Here is a 20,221-nt window from a genome sequence, read left to right on the forward strand (position 1 = left end):
CACACTAATGCTCCAGTAATACAGTCCTTAATACCAACCTTCTCTACTGATCGTAACAACACTAGGACACAAGTAATGCAGTCCTAAATACTTACCTTCTCTACTGGTCGTTACAACACTAACACTCCAGTAATACAGTCCTAAACACTCATCTTCTTCACTGATCGTAACAACACTTACGCTCCAGTAATACAGTCATAAAAACCATCCTTCTTCACAGATCGTAACAACTCTAACACTCCAGTAATACATTCCTAAATAGTCACAGTCTTCACCGATCGTAATAACTCTAACACTCCAGTAATAGAGTCCTAAACACCTGTCTTCTTCCGTGATCGTAACAACACTAGAACTAAAGTAATACAATCACAAATAGCAACCTTCTCTACTGATCATAACAACACTAACACTCCAGTAATACAGTCCTAAATACTCACATTCTTCACCGATCGTAATAACTCTAACACTCCAGTAATACAGTCCTAAACACCTGTCTTCTTCAGTGATCGTAACAACACTAGAACTAAAGTAATACAATCACAAATAGCAACCTTCTCTACTGATCGTAACAACACTAACTCTCCAGTAATACAGTCCTAAATACTCACATTCTTCACCGATCGTAATAACTCTAACACTCCAGTAATACAGTCCTAAACACCTGTCTTCTTCCGTGATCGTAACAACACTAGAACTAAAGTAATACAGTCACAAATAGCAACCTTCTCTACTGATCATAACAACACTAACACTCCAGTAATACAGTACTAAATAGTCACATTCTTCACTTATCGTAACAATACTAACACTCCAGTAATACGGTACTAAATAGTCACATTCTTCACTGATCGTCATAACATTAACACTCCAGTAATACAGACCTAACTACTCACCTTCTCTACTGATCGTAACAACACTAACACTCCAGTAAAACAGTCAATAAAACTTACCTTCTTTAATTGTCCTAACAACACTAACACTCCAGTAATACTGTCCTAAATACTAACATTTTTCACTGATCGTGACAACACTAATATTTCAGTAATACAGTCCTTAAAACTTACCATCTTCACTGATCGTATAAACACCAACACTCCAATAATACAGTCCTAAACACTTACCTTCTTCACTAATCGTAAAAACACTTACACTCCAGTAATATAATCCTAAATACTAACCTTCTTCACTGATCATGACAGCACTATTACTCCGGTAATACAGTCCTAAACACTAACCTTCTTCACTGATCGTACAAATACTAACACTCCAGTAATACAGTCCTAAATACTCACATTCGTGACTTATCGTAACAACACAAACACTCCAGTAATACGGTACTAAATAGTCACATTCTTCACTTATCGTAATAACACTAACTATCCAGTAATACAGTCCTTAATACATTCCTTCTTCACTGATAATAAAAACACCAACACTCCAGTAATACAGTCCTAAACACTAACCTTCTTCACTGATCGTACAAACACTAACACTCCAGTAATACAGTCCTAAGTACCAACATTCTTCACTGACCGTAACAGCACTAACACTCCGGTAATACAGTCCTAAACACTAACCTTCTTCACTGATCGTACAAACACTAACACTCCAGTAATACAGTCCTAAGTACCAACATTCTTCACTGACCGTAACAACACTAACACTCCAGTAATACAGTCCTAAATACTCACATTCTTGACTTATCGTAACAACATTAACACTCAAGTAATACGTTACTAAATAGTCACATTCTTCACTTATCGTAATAACACTAACTATCCAGTAATACAGTCCTTAATACATTCCTTCTTCACTGATAATAAAAACACCAACACTCCAGTATTACAGTCCTAAATACTAACCTTCTTCGCTGATCGTGACATCACTAACACTACTGTCATTCAGTCCTAAATACCCATCTTCTTCACTGATCGTACAAACACTAACACTCCGATAATACAGTCCTAAACACTTACCTTCTTCACTGATCGTACAAACACTAACACTCCAGTAATACAGTCCTTAACANACAACACTAACACTCCAGTGATACATTCTTAAACACTTGCCTTCTTCAATGATCGTACAAACACTAACCCTCCAGTAATACGATCCTAAATACTAACCTTCTTCACTGATCGTGACAGCACTAACACTCCATTAATACAGTCCTAAATATTCACATTCTTCACTTATCATAATAACACTAACACTCCAGTAATACAGTCCTAACTACGCACCTTCTCTACTGATCGTAACAGCACTACACTCCAGTGATACATTCCTAATAACTTGCCTTCTTCAATGATCGTACAAACACTAACGCTCCAGTAATACGATCTTAAATACCAACATTCTTCACAGATCGTAACAACACTATCACTCAAGAAATACAGTCCTAAACACTTACCTTCTTCAATGATCGTAAAAACACTAACACTCCAGTAATACAGTCCTACACACTTACCTTCTTCACTGATCGTACAAACACTAACACTCCAGTAATACAGTCCTTTACACCAACCTTCTTCACAGATCGTAACAACACTAACACTCCAGTGATACATTTCTAAACACTTGCCTTCTTCAATGATCGTAAAAACACTAACACTCCAGTAATACGATCCTAAATACTAACCTTCTTCACTGATCATGACAGCACTAACACTCCAGTAATACAGTCCTAAATACTTACCTTCTTCACTTATCGTAATAACACTAACACTCCAGTAATACTGTCCTAAATACTTATCTTCTTCACAGATCGTAACAACACTAACACTCCAGTGATACATTTCTAAACACTTGCCTTCTTCAATGATCGTAAAAACACTAACACTCCAGTAATACAGTCCTATATACTAACCTTCTTCACTGATCGTGACAGCACTAACACTCCAGTAATACAGTCCTAAATACTCGCCTTCTTCACTGATCGTAACAACACTAATACTCCAGTAATACAGTCCTTAATACTAACCTTCTTCACTGATCGTAACAACACTAACACTCCAGTGATACAGTCCTTAATACATTCCTGACTCATTGATCGTAACAACACTAACATTTCAATAATACAATCCTAAATACATTTCTGATTCATTGATCGTATCAACACTAATATTTTAATAATACAGTCCTAAATACTTACCTTCTTCACTGATCGTAACAACACTAACACTCCAATGATACATTCCTTAATACATTCCTGATTCAATGATCTTAACAACACTAACACTCTAGTGATACAGTCCTAAATACATTCCTGATTCTGATTCATTGATCGTTACAAAACTAACACTTCAGTAATACATTCCTTAATAATTCCTGATTCATTGATCGTAACAACACTAACATTTCAATAATACAGTCCTAAATACATACCTTCTTTCCGAAAATAGGGAGATCCTTGAATGGATTTACTGCAATGAGTATGTCGCCACAGTACGTCTAAAAGTAAATATAACGTTCAGATAGAATAACAAGTTTCATTTTAATTCTTTTTTACTTTCTCCAATATTTTACGAAGTGCTATATGAATCAATTGTTCAATCACCTATTATGACCAGTCCTTGCAATATGTACATGTATCTTCATATGGAGTTATATTTTTAGAAATGATTTTTTTGGTTTTTTTTCTGTCTTTTTTGTTTTTGCTTTTTCTTTCTATCTCTCTTTTTTTCTGTCTAAATTTTGACAAAGCATTCAGTGACAGAACAAAACGCACATAACTACATATCACACCTATCTTTGGCTATTTTGTAGAAGCGCTTTATGTATTTCGTTTTATTTTATTTATTTTGCTTTAGTTGTGTTGGGTTCTATGAATATTTTAAACAACAGATGTGCTTAAACCTTACAAAATACAAATCGTGATTTCATTTTTTTAGTTATGACGTAACGCCAGATGTTGACGCACAAAACTCATACTTTTGACGTCATTTCGTTTGTGACACATGGCTGACTTTGTAAAACATATTTTTAGAGCTATCGGAATGAAAATAGACATAATTACTATGTAAAGCACATTTATTTGACATTCATGTCGTCACGATTTGAATATGACAAGTGAAAACGATTTTGACAATGATCGAATTGAACATGAAGATAACGGTTAAGAAATGAAAGAAAAATGAGATAAAACAACTCTACCCGTATTAGTACCGTCTGCTTCCGTAATATCAACCATGAAACTATAAAGCACATATTGATTAAGTACGTAAAATAGCATGCATATAACAAAATAATTCGTAAGTTGTTTGCATTTGATAAAAATGTATTGAAGCCCTAGAATGAAAGCGTGCTCAAAATATACTACATTGTATTATGACGTGATATCATTTGCCATCTAGTCATACATAGGCATTGGTGCTGTTACTCTCAGAGTTATCACACTGTTCACGCATTCAAATAAATCAATTTGAAAAATTACAAACAAGATTAAATTTCGCTAATCGCATTTTCCACACAGGCTAATATGTCTAAATGAACCTCCTCCTTCAACTGTAATTTGTAACTGTGCAACCTGTCAAAATGTATACAGCTGAAACAGCATACACAATAGCTACTTTGCCCTCATGACATCCCAGTGGCTAGGCTCACTTACGCTCTCTGTGCCCCTGGATAAAATCGATGGCTCAGAGTGCGTCGCCTTGTAGATGAGACGAGATGACTAGTTTGATACTTTGATGTACATCAAAAGAATCGCTCGGTCACGTAACGGTAGAATTGATTGGCATTAAAGTCGGGTGTTGCTCCTCTGTACGTCATGTTGTACATTTAAGAATTAAGCGTTTATTTTGTTTTGTTTATGAGATAATAAATCCAATGGAGCACAAGGTACGCGTTTACGAACAATTTACCGACTGCTCCATTGGATGTATTATCTCATAAAGTAAACAAAATAAAAGGTTAATCCTTATATTTACAATAATTTCTTTGAATGATAACACCATTAAAAGAGGCGGATACAAGCATTTACCTTGTGTAACCTGCGTTCAAAATTATTTTGACGTCATGTTAATCCATGCGAAACAGCCATTCGCAAAAGCCGTTGACAGACAGCTAAACCCCGCCAACTTTATCCGTGACAACAAATGAAAAAAGTTCCTCCATTTCAATATTCTTATTCACATAAACTATCCATATTTAACTTCATACAATATCTTCATAATTTTACTAGCAGGTAATGGAATAAATAATTTTATATTTGTATGAAATTGAGGTACTGGGGCAAAATACTTAGTAGAAAATATTAATGACCGTGGACGTCCATTTTTCAAAGGCGGGAAATAGAGAGTACTAACATGTCGTCGAGCGATAGTGACTAGCCTAGGCCTGGTGGAAGTTGAATGTGCAGTTATTGAAATTGCTGTTTGCAAGCAAACCAGGGGTTTGTACAGATGACATGTACACTGTATGATGTTTATAAATCATTTGTCGACCGAGTGACTGTTGATGTACATTTGGGAGACCAGAAATTTGACCTATATTTCTGGGAACGATAGCCATGTATCTGAGAAATACAATTAACTTGCAATTTGTAATCTTCGAAGGCCCAGGTATCGGCCTAGCGATTTGTCAGGTTTTTTTTATACGTGAGACCAAATTGCTGCCTTCAATTTTGCTTTGACATATTCCAGGGGTGCAGAGACCGTAAATGATTTCGATGTGATCACCAGGTCAAAATATAGGCCTTCTACCACCTCCAACCCACTCTGGAAAGAGTTTCCCTGTCATCTTCGGTGAACACAGCTATGATGTCTCCTGCCGTAAAGAAGTTTTTTATGCTAGTGTCTTATTTTGTTTACGACAGAAGATTATCAATAGGAGGTAGGATTGATATTATGTGACAGGGGTGTTTTGATTGGTCCATGTGGCTGGCAGGTGACAATAGCTGTGCAGGATTGATCTATGTTGCAGGAGTATGACAAAAGACGGTGTATCATTGTGACAGGGGGGGGGGGGGGGGGGGGAAANTGGGTTAATGTCATTGTGACAGGAGAGTGGCAATAGTCGAAGGAATTGATAGTGTAACATGAGGTTGACAGTAATTGGTTGGGTTGATATTATTGTGACAGGAGGGTTACAGTAGCCGATGGGGTTGATACTATTGTGAAAGAGTGGTGACAATAGTCGGTTTTATTATACCTCTACTGAGTTTTCCCTACATAAAAACAATACGATAAAATCTGCTATTTCCCTTAATCACTTAAATCACTCCATCTCACAGCTACTCCCTCCCCAAATTAGAACTACTCCCTGCAAAAAAGGCATACTCCCTGCCAAAGAGAGGACTACTCACTCATGAATATTTGTAGGCGGAGCTTATAAGATTTCAACCAATGAAAACATTGGTAGGCGGGGCCTTCTTCCTGACGCTCGTGACGTCACATTTTCAGAACCAAATGCCAACAGTGAAAATGGCCACCGATGAAGGCCGTTTTGTTGATGTAAAGAGGAGTTACAGCAGATTTTGGACGCTAAACGTATGTTAAATACAAAGGCTGTTATAATGACTGCAGTGAATTCACTTCAAACTTATTTAACAGAACGGAATGCCGGAAGCGTCGACGAGAAGGGTCAAGCACGCTCAGAGGAGGTGAACGTGTGTTCAGTTAGGACAAACAAGATTTATGCAGAACTTAAAAAAGTGGATGGGACTAGATCTAGATATGATAGCTAGGAAAACAATGGTGACTATGAGATACAGTCTATAAAAAACACTTCTTGATTGCTAGAAATGAAGATATCACGAACGACGATGAATACAGTACTTCCGTTTGTATTTTTTCTCTTTGAAATTGTAAAAGGACATGAATAAATAAATTCATTTGTTAAATTGCCTTTAATAATTTGTCTCGTTATAATAAAACAGTTATATAATGGGTAATTCGGGAAATAGCAAATTTCAGTCTATGCGATATATCCAAACTTGTGCTTTTGCTTGTGACACTTCCCGATTATCACTAGATGAAGCAAATTCTGATGCACCTATTACTTTCAATATTTGAAAGTAATTTACAGGTTCACATCATAAAACATTGCCGCATGATTATAAGTATCTTCCAACATTCTTGCTGCGCCCGTGTAGGACCAGCATCCAACATCCAGCATCCGCATCAAAGTATCATGTCACAAAGAAGAAAATGATGTCATTGTGACCTCATACAAGATCCTTTTACTGTAAGATTCCTGCCTTTTTAAATTATGGACAATGTTTCTTTGTGTCGAACGTACTTATTTTCTGTATGTCAAAATTGGAAACAAATTTCTAATCTTGCACACCTTAATAATAATATACAACATTTGATATAGCGCCCTATCTAGCTAACATAAGCCACTCTAAAGCGCTTTACAGTACATAGATTTACAATGTTTTACAGTCAATACAATTAGCATATATATTAACCAATACAATATTGAGGAATTCGCAGGAGCTGCCTTATCAGACGCTTACTACTAGTCCTATGCCACCTAGCTAATATCTCCCTATGTGTGTATGCCTGCGTGTGTGCTGGAGATGTATTGTGTTCTGTTTGTGGTGGAACCGTGCTTTCAACGGTATCATTTATAGTGCCAGCTAACTTGAATGCTACAGCACAGATACCGCAACACCCTCCCCAGACCATTTTATACTCCACCTGGGTTGTTGGAGTTGTGTTGGCAGGAGAAAAACACTTTCTCTAATATTCCATGCGTACGGCGACTTCGGGGATCGAACCCCGGCCGCCTGCTTGGAAGGTTAACCACTCGACCAATCCGCCTTAAGATGCTGTGGAAAACTACTAATACGATTCAACTATTTCTTTAACAATTTTATGTAGTTTTATTAAAATAATGCACGCGGTTTCGTCATATTTGCTTCGAATAATAATAATAAATAATTCGAGATTCTTATATACCGCTTCACAAAGCGGTTCACAAATTATTATCCGTGGTTATAGGGTCTTTGCAACCAGCCAATATCTTTCTCAACTCCCTGAGGAGTATACAACCGGAGCTGAGAGCTGATACATAGAGCTGAGTCTTCGATGTCTTTATAAAATATCCCTCACTGCGTTTTCCTTAAGGATTCAATCTCGCTTTGGTCAATTTCATGGGGTGATGAATTGAGCGGTTGATCTTGAAACAAATTTAATCAACTGCGAAGCAGGTCATTTTGAATTTGTTTCAAGACCAACTCAATTCATCACTCCATGAAATCGACCAAAGCAAGATTCAATCCTTATATTTCAATCAACGTGTTTTTTTCAATAATTAGAACTTGTGAAGTCCATTCTGACCGTTTGTCTCTGGTTCTGGAGCTTGTGCAAGTCTACATATTGAAGTAATGTAAAAACAATAAAGTCCGTCATTGAAGGACCATCATACAACATGATGGTGTACGTTGATAGTTTAATACAGCCAAAATATGTAGAAACAAAACGAAAAAACATATTTTAAATGTCATATTTCAATTTTGTTAATGAGTTCATAAGATATCAAATTTTCTGATGCGTCATCGCGGAAGAATAATGTCTAGACGCGGTGCACAAGCTCAGCTGCGAGTCTACGGCAGCCATCTTTTTACTGGTCCGCTTTTCGAGGTTCTACATCTTCTGGTATGTGAAGCTTCAGTAATTGAATGTCAAATTAGACAGGGTACCAGACTACATGAGAGTAAATGACCTTTCCCAAATAATACGATGCAAAAAATACGATTATTTTTCAGAAAAATACTTTCAGGTTGATATTCCATTTTTCGACCACCATGCTGTAATAAGGTTAATTAATCATCTAAATAATTAGAAGAGTGATTCAAAGTAATAACATCGGATGTATAAAGAATTGAAAAACGTTAAAACAACAGCATAAATCTCGTAGCACTTCTGAAACAAAATTGATGAGAGGGCAGGCTCCTATGTTATTCTAACATAGCTGGGAATAGTCCCTTTACAAAAAAAACAACAACTAAATATACCACAATCGCCAAAAATCATGATACCGGAAAATATGCCTACTCCTAATACGATTTCTCACCTGGGTGACCCGCGTGAGAAATCGTGTCGGGGTGAGAAATCGTGTTGCGAACGTAGCAATTTTAGGGTGAGAAATCGTGCCGTAACAACGTGTCGTCTGTTATTGAGATACATGTGGGGCGCTTGATTGAGACTCCCGAGTGCATATAGCTTCATGCCGAGTCAAAGTGTCTTCTCGCACGTCACAATGACAACCTGATACAGTACCGGAACATATCAAACGCCAGAACTTGCACATTGTATGTATATATATATATATATATGCATACCGGCATACGCGTAAGAGGGCCGTTCAATAAATTCGGTGACTAGCATTATAAAAATGCACGTGCAACATTTCGGCAGCATCTGACATGTTTTGAACAAGTTATTCATTTTTAAATGGTATGCACTCGTAACTAGTGGCTTCTATCAATGCTAAATACGCTCCTATAACAAAACAGGTGTGTTTTTCCGGTATGGCCACAACATATACATGCAGAGCTGTGCAGCGTAAATGGAACCTCTGCCGTCACATTGAAAACTTTTTTCAGGTGGGTGAAACAAATCCAGAATTATAAAATTGATAACAGCATCACAAAAGAACATTATAATAATAATAATGATAATAATATACAACATTTGATATAGCGCCCTATCTAGCTAACATAAGTCACTCTAAGGCGCTTTACAGTACATAGACACACAATTAATACAATCAGCATATACATTAATCAATACAATTTTGAGGAATTCGCAGGAGCTGCCTTATCAGACGCTAACTACTAGTCCTGTGCCACCTGGCAAATATCTCCCTATATGTGTATGTATGCGTGTGTGCTGGAGATGTAATGTGTTCTGTTTGTGGTGGGACCGTGCTTCCAGCGGCATCATTTATAGTGTCACCTCACTTGAATGCTACAGCACAGATACCGAAACATCCACCCCAGATCAATTTATAGTACGCCTGGGTTGTTGGAGTTGTGTTGGCAGGAGAAAAACACTTTCTTTGAATATCCATGCGTACGACGACTTCGGGGATCGAAGCCCGACCGCATGCGTGGAAGGCCGGAGTGTTAACCACTCGACCAATCCGCCAACTGCTGGTGTGAAAGCAATATTAAAGATGATAGTCGTTAAACTGTTTCTGAGAAAACTCAGATTGGTATTTCAGAAGGCAGTTCACATCACATTCTGACCAAAAGCTCGGAATTACAGATGCTTTGTGTTACTTTTAACCCTAGAATTGCGGTTCATTAATAGCAAGCATTTGTTGTCGAGAAATCAAGAAAGGCCAGTGATTGAAAGACGTATGAAAAGCGCCAAGACAATTTTGTATGTCATATTTTTCGATTTTAGTGGGCCTGTAGTCCAGAAACCGAACACATTACTGAAGTCTGTCAACATTTTCAAATAAAAAGTTCAGTAAAAGGTTGAATGGCATCCAGCGAATTCACGACACTTCTTCATCTCACAAAAGCAATACTGTACAGGCGTTGTATAAGCAAGAGAAAGTATCACAGATTGACCACCTAATCCTTTCATTAGTCCATGTGACTTCTTCCTGTTTTCTTTTTTAAAGGAAATGCCTTATGGGAAACGGTATGCCCGTCCATGGTATCGCCAGTAGATCGAGGGGAGACTACCGCGCAGCGTTCACGTCATGGACAGTGCGATGGGGAATATACGTTTCTGCTATGGAGGATACTTCGAAACTATATATACCATACATGTGATTCTTGCCAAAAGTGACAGGTTATTGAATGGTCAGGTGCAATTATTGTACATAAACTATACATTACAGATGGTTTGATTTTCTTTGATTCTGATTGGCTAATGCCTGGTCTCAGGTTCGCCTATACATATATATTGTAGCATATCGACCCTATATTTATTTGTATTTGTCTTGCACATCTAAATTGACATAGTAAGTCTAAACAGTCTAACAGTAAAATCAAAAGTTCTAATTTCTATTTCGGCAAATTTAGATATGAAACTTGGATCTGGTATAAGCACGAGTCCATAATCTGAAAATCACATCTTGGATGTGTGCCGCAATGTTATGTTCGCAGGCCGTTAAAGTTGCTACTTAAGTAACATGATCAGGTGATAGCAAAAGATATGTTAAGGCGAAATAAGAAATATATTATCAATTCCAGGGTGAATAAAAAACATGTATACAAACATTTTCAACAGTAAAGAATAAAAAAAGTGAAATTTGATAGAAACGAAGGGAAAAAATAAACAGGAAGCTTTGTGCTGCTAAGTGAACAGGAAGTTAGGTCCTGCTAAGTGAATAGGAAGTTTGGTGCTGCTAAGCGAATAGGAAGTTGGGTTCTAACTTCCTGTTCACTAAGCAGCACGAAACTTCCTGTTCACTGAGCAGCACCAAACTTCCTATTCACTTAGCAGCACCAAACTTCCTGTTCACTGAGCAGCACCCAGCCATCTATTCATTTAGCAGCACCAACCCTCCTATTCACTAAGCAGCACCAAACTTCCTATTCACTTAGCAGCACCAAACTTCCTATTCACTTAGCAGCACCAAACTTCCTATTCACTTAGCAGCACCAAACTTCCTATTCACTTAGCAGCACCAAACTTCCTATTCACTTAGCAGCACCAAACTTCCTATTCACTTAGCAGGACCTAACTAAGTAAACAGGAGGTTAGGTGCTTCTAAGTGAACAGGAACTTTTGTGCTGCTCAGTGAACAGGAACTTTTGTGCTGCTCAGTGAACAGGAACTTTTGTGCTGCTCAGTGAACAGGAACTTTTGTGCTGCTCAGTGAACAGGAACTTTTGTGCTGCTCAGTGAACAGGAACTTTTGTGCTGCTCAGTGAACAGGAACTTTTGTGCTGCTCAGTGAACAGGAACTTTTGTGCTGCTCAGTGAACAGGAACTTTTGTGCTGCTCAGTGAACAGGAACTTTTGTGCTGCTCAGTGAACAGAAAGTTTGGTGCTGCTAAGTGAATAGGAAGTTTAGTGCTGCTAAGTGAACAGAAGGTTGGGTGATGTTAAATCAACAGGAAGTCGGGTGCTGCTAAGTGAACAGAAGATTAGGTACTACTAAGTGAACAGAAACTTAGGTGCTGCTTAGGGAATAGGAAGTTAGGTGTTGCTAAGTGAACAGGAAGTAAGGTGCTGCTAAGTGAACAGGAAGTTAGGTGCTGCTTAGTGAACAGGAAGTTGGGGCTGCCTAGTGAGCAGAAAGATAGGTGCTGTTTAATGAACAGTAAGTAAGGTCCTGCTAAGAGAACAGGAAGTTAAGTGCTGCTCAATCAACAGGAAGTCGGGTGCTTCTAAGTGAACAGAAGATTAGATGCTTCTAAATTATCAAGAAGTTGGGTGCTGCCTAATGAACAGCAAGCTGGAAGCTGCTAAGTGAACAGCAATTTAGGTGCTTCTAAGTGAACAGGAAATAGGGTGCTGCTAAGTGATGTATAGTGTGTTGCTGCTAAGTGAACAGAGGGTTGTGTGCTGCTAAATGAACAGGAAGTTAAGTGCTGCTTAGTAAATAGGAAGTTAGGTGCTACTAAGTGAACAGTATGTTGAGGACGCTAAATCAACAGGAAGTCAGGTGCTGCTAAGTGAACAGAAGTTAAGGTAATGCTTAATTAACAGGAAGTTGGGTGCTGCCTAATGAACAGCAAGTTGGGTGTTGCTAATTGAACAGAAAGTTAGTTGCTGCTTAGGGAATAGGAAGTTAGGTGCTGCTCAGTGAACAGGAAGTTAGGTGCTGCTTAGTGAACAGGAAATTGGGTTCTGCTAAGTAAACAGGAAAGAAGGTGCTGCTTAGTGAACAGGAAATTAGGTGCTGCATAGTGAACAGGAAATTGGGTGCTGCTTAGTGAACAGGAAATTGGGTGCTGCTTAGTGAACAGGAAACAAGGTGCTGCTTAGTAAATAGGAAATTAGGTGCTGCATAGTGAACAGGAAACTGGGTGCTGCTTAGTGAACAGGAAATTGGGTGCTGCTTAGTGAACAGGAAATTAAGTGCTTCTTAGTGAACAGGAAGTTGGATGTTGCTTAGTGAACATTACGTTAGATGCTGCTAAGTGAACAAAAAGTTGGGGGCTGCTAAGTTAACAGGAAGTTATTTCTGCTAAGTGAACTGGAAGTTTGGGGCTGCTAAGTTAACAGCAAGTTATGTCCGCTAAGTGAACAGGAAGTTGGGGGCTGCTAAGTAAACAGGAAGTTATGTCCGCTAAGTGAACTGGAAGTTGGGGGCTGCTAAGTTAACAGGAAGTTATGTCCGCTAAGTTAACAGGAAGTTATGTGCTGCTTATTGAACAGCAAGGTAGGTGCTGCTAATTGAACATGAAATTGGGTTCTGGTAAGTGAACAGGAAATTCGGTGCTGCTGAGTGAACTGGCAGTTAGGCGCTGTTTAGCGAATAGGCGTAAGGTGCTGCTACGTAAACAGGAGGTTTGGTGCTGCTACTTATATAAGCGAACAGGGGGTTAGATGCTGCTAAGTGAATAAGAAATTTGGTGCTGCTAAGTGAATAGCATGTTGGGTGCTGTTAAATGAACAGGAAGTTGGGTGCTACTAAATGGACAAGAAGTTCGTTGCTGCTTAATGAACAGGAAGTCGGTTGCTGTTTAGTAGACAGAGGGTTAGGTGCTGCTTAGTGAACAGGATGGTGGTGGCTGTTTAATGAACAGCAAGTTGGGTACTGCTAAGTGAACATAAGTTTTGGTACTGCTAAGGTAACAGGGAGTTTAGTGCTGCTTTGTGAACAGGAAGTTTGGTGTTGTTCATCGAACAGGAGGTTTGGTGCAGCTAAGTGAACAGGAAGTTGGGGGCTGCTAAGTTAACAGGATGCTAGATCTGCTAAGTGAACTGGAAGTTGTGTGCTGTTTAGTGAAAAGAAGGTAGGTGCTGCTAAGTAAATAGGAAGTTTGGTGCTGCTAAGTGAACAGAAAGTTTGGTGCTGCTAAGTGCACAGGGTTTGGGGGCTGCTATGTAAACAGGAAGCTAGGTGCTGCTAAGTGAACAGGAAGTTGGGGGCTGCTAAATGAATAGGAAGTAGTGTGCTGCTAAGTGAACAGTAAGTAATGTGCTGCTAAGTGAACAGTAAGTAGTGTGCTGCTAAGTGAACAGTAAGTAATGTGCTGCTAAGTGAACAGAAAGTTAGGTGCTGCTAAGTAAACAGGAAGTTTGGGCTGCTTAGTGAGCAGAAAGATATGTGCTGCCAAGTGGACAGAAAGTTAGGTGCTGCTTAGTGGACAGAAAGTTGGTTGCTGCTAGGTGAACAGGAATTAAGGTGCTGATTACATGTATTGATTACATCGGTAAGCAATAATGACAATATAAAACAAGTTTTAAACAGACCGTTATATATACAAACATGAGTAATGCCCCTTTTTGGCTAGTACATGTATATACTAGCAGATGCACATGTGTGTGTTGAAATTGTCAAAATTTGTTCGTGATAAACACTTATACAAAATACAGACTTGTCGCGTCATGGAAGTATAAGATGTTTACTGATTGATCATAAAACTCGTTTGCACATAGTGTACAGTAAATTACACTAAATACACGTACTACCATCATCGCTATGTATTGTGTTTATACTAAATCATGTTCATTGAGAATTTTTTATCATGTTCGTGTCTCGCACAACAATTATTTAAATATTCCAATCTTATAAAGGCGGAAGTTCCTAGTGTCGTATCGTGAGAGTTTTATGCTTTGTCATTTGGGCTGGGGCACTTTGTAAGAACAAAGTAACGTATACTGTTAGTCATTATTTGTTGTGTATAAAAATACCTATATACGGGTGTCTTTTTAAACTTCCTGGTCTATATTTACGACAGTGGTGATACTAGATATTGACTGATGGTTAGGATCGACAAGAACTAGCGACCTGTAGAATCTGATACTTACTATAACATTGGCAATAACCTTTGTCTCGTTTTGAATTAGGCATGTAATTTGATACCTGAACAAATAGACCACGGACACACGTTACAACCTGAACTATTTAACCACTAACAATAACAATATTAAATTGCGTTAATCTTCAGTGCGTTGATGTTGGTATGTTGATTTTAAGAATTCTGATCGCTTATATATATTGAAATGATTTTAATCAAAATCGAATTAATAGCGGAAACGATGCATATAAAAGTCATGAATTTGACGTCACGAACGTTTGTGCAACATAACATTTCAGCGCAGCTGAAGGTTTTATTACACTCGATTCATAAATGGAATTAATGTATTGGCTTTATTAAATAACGGTTGATGATATTTGATACACAAGATGAATGTCAAATAAATGGACCGCAAAATCTACATGGAAAAAAGTTTTGACATGGGGAATTATTCTAATCAAGATTGAGCTAGTTCTTTTGGTTGCTTCTTCTACATACTGTTAAAACCAATATTTCATTTATTGAATGTAATACTAATAATGATAATAATTCGAAGTTCTTATACACCGTTTTATCACAACCTAGTTCGTAGGTCGTCTCAAAGCGGTTCACAAAATTATTATCCGTGGTTATAGGGCCTTTGCAACCAGCCAATATCTTTCTCTACTCTCTGGATACCACACAGCCGGTGTTGCCATTTCGGCGCTCACAGCTAGCATTCAACAATTCCAGCACTGCCCACGTACTCATTTACAGCTATTAGACGGAAAGAAGTTATAACACAGTGCCGTGCCGTGACGTGAACCCGCAACCCTTCGGTCACGAGCCCGGCATCCTACATCTAGACTACCGTGCCTCCAATGTACGTGTTGTCCGCATTGCCAATTATGTTTCCTTGCTGTCGCCATATTCATAGTCCGTTCCAAAATGTCCAGTTTGACCACTCGAGTTGTTCGGGAAAGCCCTGTTAAGTTTCCAAAGGGGCCCCCTTTAGCAGTTATATTCAAATAAAGAAATATTAGTTGGCATCTTGGCATTATTTATAGACACCAGGAATTATATCTATTACTGGAATGATTGATTCCGGTAAAATGGGTACGGGGCTAAACCCCTTCCCCCGACCATGTGACAAACCTTTCTTAAAAAGGAATATTCACGGGACGAATACCCCTTTTCAAATGTTTTCATAAAGTGCATGTATGCATTGGCAATTATAACAAAGAGAAATGTTTGTGAAATTTCTTATTACAACTCATTGTCTTTGACCGCTTTATTAACGACCATGCAGTACATCGGTATATGCTCATGTATATTCTCTTTCTTACTTTCAATGTCTTTATAGCTTTACCAATTAGTAAAATATATTAGTCGTCATACACAATACACATTTCCGGCAAAGCCAATATATGTACATGCAGAATAAGTGTCAGATATGGAACGTGTTAGATACTTGATAATCATATGTTTTTAATAATTTACAGAGTTGTAAGCACACTTGAAAATGAACACATTTTTATGTTGAGGTGACTTTTCTTTGTAACAACTATTGATTCTCTTGTAATGTTACATGCACCTTTTTAACACAACTGAAGGCATGGGATATATATCATTTTGTTAAAGACACGGGATAGGCATTTTTTTTAGTAACATACTCAGTACCGGTAAATTAGAAGGGGGTGTAAAATCTTCACTCATCGTGTTAACGGCAAAAGGGGAAGTGTAAAACCTTCACTCATTGTGCTGACGACAGAAGGGGGAACTGTTAATCCTTCACTAGATGTTGTTTACGGCAGAAGGGGGAACTGTTAATCCTTCACTAGATGTTGTTTACGGCAGAAGGGGGAACTGTTAATCCTTCACTTATTGTGTTAACGACAGAAGGGGGTCTGTCATACCTTCATTTATTGTTTTAACGACAGAAGGGGCAACTGTTAATCCTTCACTAGATGTTGATAGCGGCAGAAGGGGCACTGTAAAACATTCAATTATTGTGTTAACGACACAAGAGGGACGGACTTTTAAACCTTTAAACACTCATTATGTTAACGACAGAAAGGGTACAGACTGTAAAACCTTCACAGGTTGTGTTAGCGACAGAAGGGGGAGTGTCAAACCTTCACTTATTGTGTTAACGACAGAAAGGGGAGTGTACAATCTTCACTCATTGTGTTAACGACATAAGAGGGACGGACAGTTAACCTTCACTGATTATGTTTACGACAGAAAGGGGACGGACTGTAAAACATTCACAGGTTGTGTTAGCGTCAGAAGGGGGAGTGTCACACCTTCACTTATTGTGTTAACAACAGAAGGGAGAGTGTAAAACCTTCACTTATTGGGTTCACAAAAGAAGGGTGTGTGTGTATGTTTAACCTTCATTTATTATGTTAACGACAGAATGGGGACGGTAAAATATTAACCCATTGTGTTAACGACAGTAGGGGAAACTGTAAAATCTGCACTGGATTTTGTTGACGACAGAAGGGGAACCGGTAAACCTTCACTGGATTTTGTTAACGACAGAAGGGGGAACTGTAAAATCTGCACTGGATTTTGTTAAAGACAGTAGGGGGAACTGTTAAACCTTCACTCATTGTATTAATTACAGTAGGGGGAACTGTAGAATCTGCACAGGATTTTGTTATCGACAGAAGGGGCACTGTAAAACCTTCAATTATTGTCTTAACGATATAAGAGGGACGGACTGCTAAACATTCACTTATTGTGTTAACAACAAAAGGGGGAGTGTAAAACCTTCACCAATTGTGTTAACAATAAAAGAAGGGGGAATGAGTGGGTGTTTAACCTTCACTTATTGTGTTAACTACAGAAGGGGGAACTGTAAAACATTCACTCATTGTGTTAACGACAGAAGGGGAAACTGTAAAATCTGCACTGGATTTTGTTAATTACAGTAGGGGGAACTGTTAAACCTTCACTCATTGTATTAATTACAGTAGGGGGAACTGTAAAATCTGCACAGGATTTTGTTATCGACAGAAGGGGCACTGTAAAACCTTCAATTATTGTTTTAACAACAAAAGGGGGAGTGTAAAACCTTCACCAATTGTGTTAACAATAAAAGAAGGGGGAATGAGTGGGTGTTTAACCTTCACTTCTTGTGTTAACTACAGAAGGGGGAACTGTAATACCTTCACTCGTTGTGTGAACAACAGTAGGGGGAGTGTAAAACCTGCACTGGATTTTGTTAACGGCAGAAGGGGAACTGTTAAACCTTCACTGGATTTTGTTAACGGCAGAAAATGGACTAAAACATTCACAGGTTGTGTTAGCGACAGAAGGAGGACTGTAAAACCCTCACTCAATGTGTGAACGACAGAGGGGGGACTGTAAAACTTTCACTCAATGTGTTAACGACATAAGGGGGACTGTAAAACCTTCACTCATTATGTTAACGACATAAGGATGAACTGTTAAATCTTCACTCATTGTGTTAACGAAATAAGGGGGACTGTAAAACCTTCCCATGTTGTGTTATCGACAGACGGAGGAGTGGTATACATTCACTCGTTGTGTTAACGACAGAAGGGGGACTGTAATACCTTCGCTCATTGTGTTAACGACAGAAGAGGGAGTGTAAAACCTTCACAGGTTGTGTTGACACGTTTTCAAATTCGTAGAATACACTAACAAGGAACTGTGTAGAGTCCTGATGTTGTGACAAGACAAATACGCAAAATTAACTAACAAGGGACAGTGTAGAGTTTGATGTTGTGACAAGACAAATACGAGGAATACAGTTACAAGGAACAGTGTAGAGTCTTTATTGTGTGACAAGACAAATACGTTGAATTAGCTAACAAGGAACTGTGTAGAGTCTTGATGTTGTGACAAAACAAATACATTGAATACACTTTCCAGGAACAGTGTAGAGTCGTGAGGTTGTGACAAGACAAATACGTGGAATACAGTTACAAGGAACAGTGTAGAGTCTTGATGTTGTGAAAAGACAAATACGTTGAATACACTTACAACGAACTGTGTAGACTTTTGATGTTGTGAGAAGACAATACGCAAAATTACCTAACAAGGAACAGTGTATAGTCTTGATGTTGTGACAAGACAAATACGTAGAATTAGCTAACAAGGAACTGTGTAGAGACCTGATGTTGTGAAAAGACAAATACGTGGAGTAAACTAACAAGAAACTGTGTAGAGTCTTGATGTTGTGAACAGACAAATACGTGGAATTAACTTACAAGGAACTGTGTAGAATCTTGATGTTGTGACAAAACAAATCCATGGAATACACTTACAAGGAACAGTGTGGAGTCTTGAGGTTATGACAAGACAAATACGTGGAATACACTAACAAGGAACAGTGTAAAATATTGATGTTGTGACAAGACAAATACGTGGAATACAGGTACAAGAAACAGTGTGGAGTCTTGATGTTGTGACAAGAGAAATACGTGGAATACACTAACAAGGAACTGTGAATAGTCTTGATGTTGTGACAAGACAAATACGTGGAGTACACTAACAAGGAACAGTGTGGAGTCTAGATGTTGTGACAAGACAAATACGTGGAGTACACTAACAAGGAATTGTGTAGAGTCTTGATGTTGTGACAAGACAAATACGAGGAATACAGTTACAAGGAACTGTGAAGAGTCTTGATGTTGTAACAAGACAAATACGTGGAGTACACAAACAAGGAACAGTGTGGAGTCTTGATGTTGTGACAAGACAAATAGGTGGAGTACAATAACAATGGACAGTGTGGAGTCTTGATGTTGTGACAAGATAAATACGTCGAATACATTACAAGGAACTGTGAAGAGTCCTGATGTTGTGACAAGACAAATACGTGGAATACACTTACAATGAACTGTGTAAAGTCTTGATGTTGTGACAAGACAAATACGCAGAATTAACTAACTAGGAACATTGTAGAGTCTTGATGTTGTGACAAGACAATACGCAAAATTACCTAACAAGGAACAGTGTATAGTCTTGATGTTGTGACAAGACAAATACGCAAAATTAACTAACAAGGGACAGTGTAGAGTTTGATGTTGTGACAAGACAAATACGTGGAATACACTTACAAGGAACNACTAACAAGGAACAGTGTAGAGTCTTGATGTTTTGACAAGACAAATACGCAGAATTAACTAACAAGGAACAGTGTAGAGTCTTGATGTTGTGACAAGACAAATACGTTGAATACACTTATAACGAAATGTGTAGATTTTTGATGTTGTGACAAGACAAATACGCAGAATTAATTAACAAGAAACAGTGTAGAGTCTTGATGTTGTGACAAGGCAAATACGTGGAATACACTTACAAGGAACTGTGTAAAATATTGAT

General features: G+C 38.3%; 1 protein-coding gene across 1 annotated transcript in view; it reads right to left on the minus strand.

Annotated features, from left to right (window-relative positions):
* LOC110450673 overlaps positions 1-20,221 on the minus strand; it is a 123,722-nt gene that overhangs the window by 85,431 nt on the left and 18,070 nt on the right. The window contains exon 2 of the mRNA XM_021498298.1: positions 3,385-3,450. Within this exon, the coding sequence (XP_021353973.1) occupies positions 3,385-3,450 (66 nt within the window). The remainder of the gene's footprint in view (positions 1-3,384; positions 3,451-20,221) is intronic.

This window comes from Mizuhopecten yessoensis, unplaced genomic scaffold, assembly GCF_002113885.1.
Source record: "Mizuhopecten yessoensis strain PY_sf001 unplaced genomic scaffold, ASM211388v2 scaffold5413, whole genome shotgun sequence".
In the NCBI taxonomy this organism is placed as follows: Eukaryota; Metazoa; Mollusca; class Bivalvia; order Pectinida; family Pectinidae; genus Mizuhopecten; species Mizuhopecten yessoensis.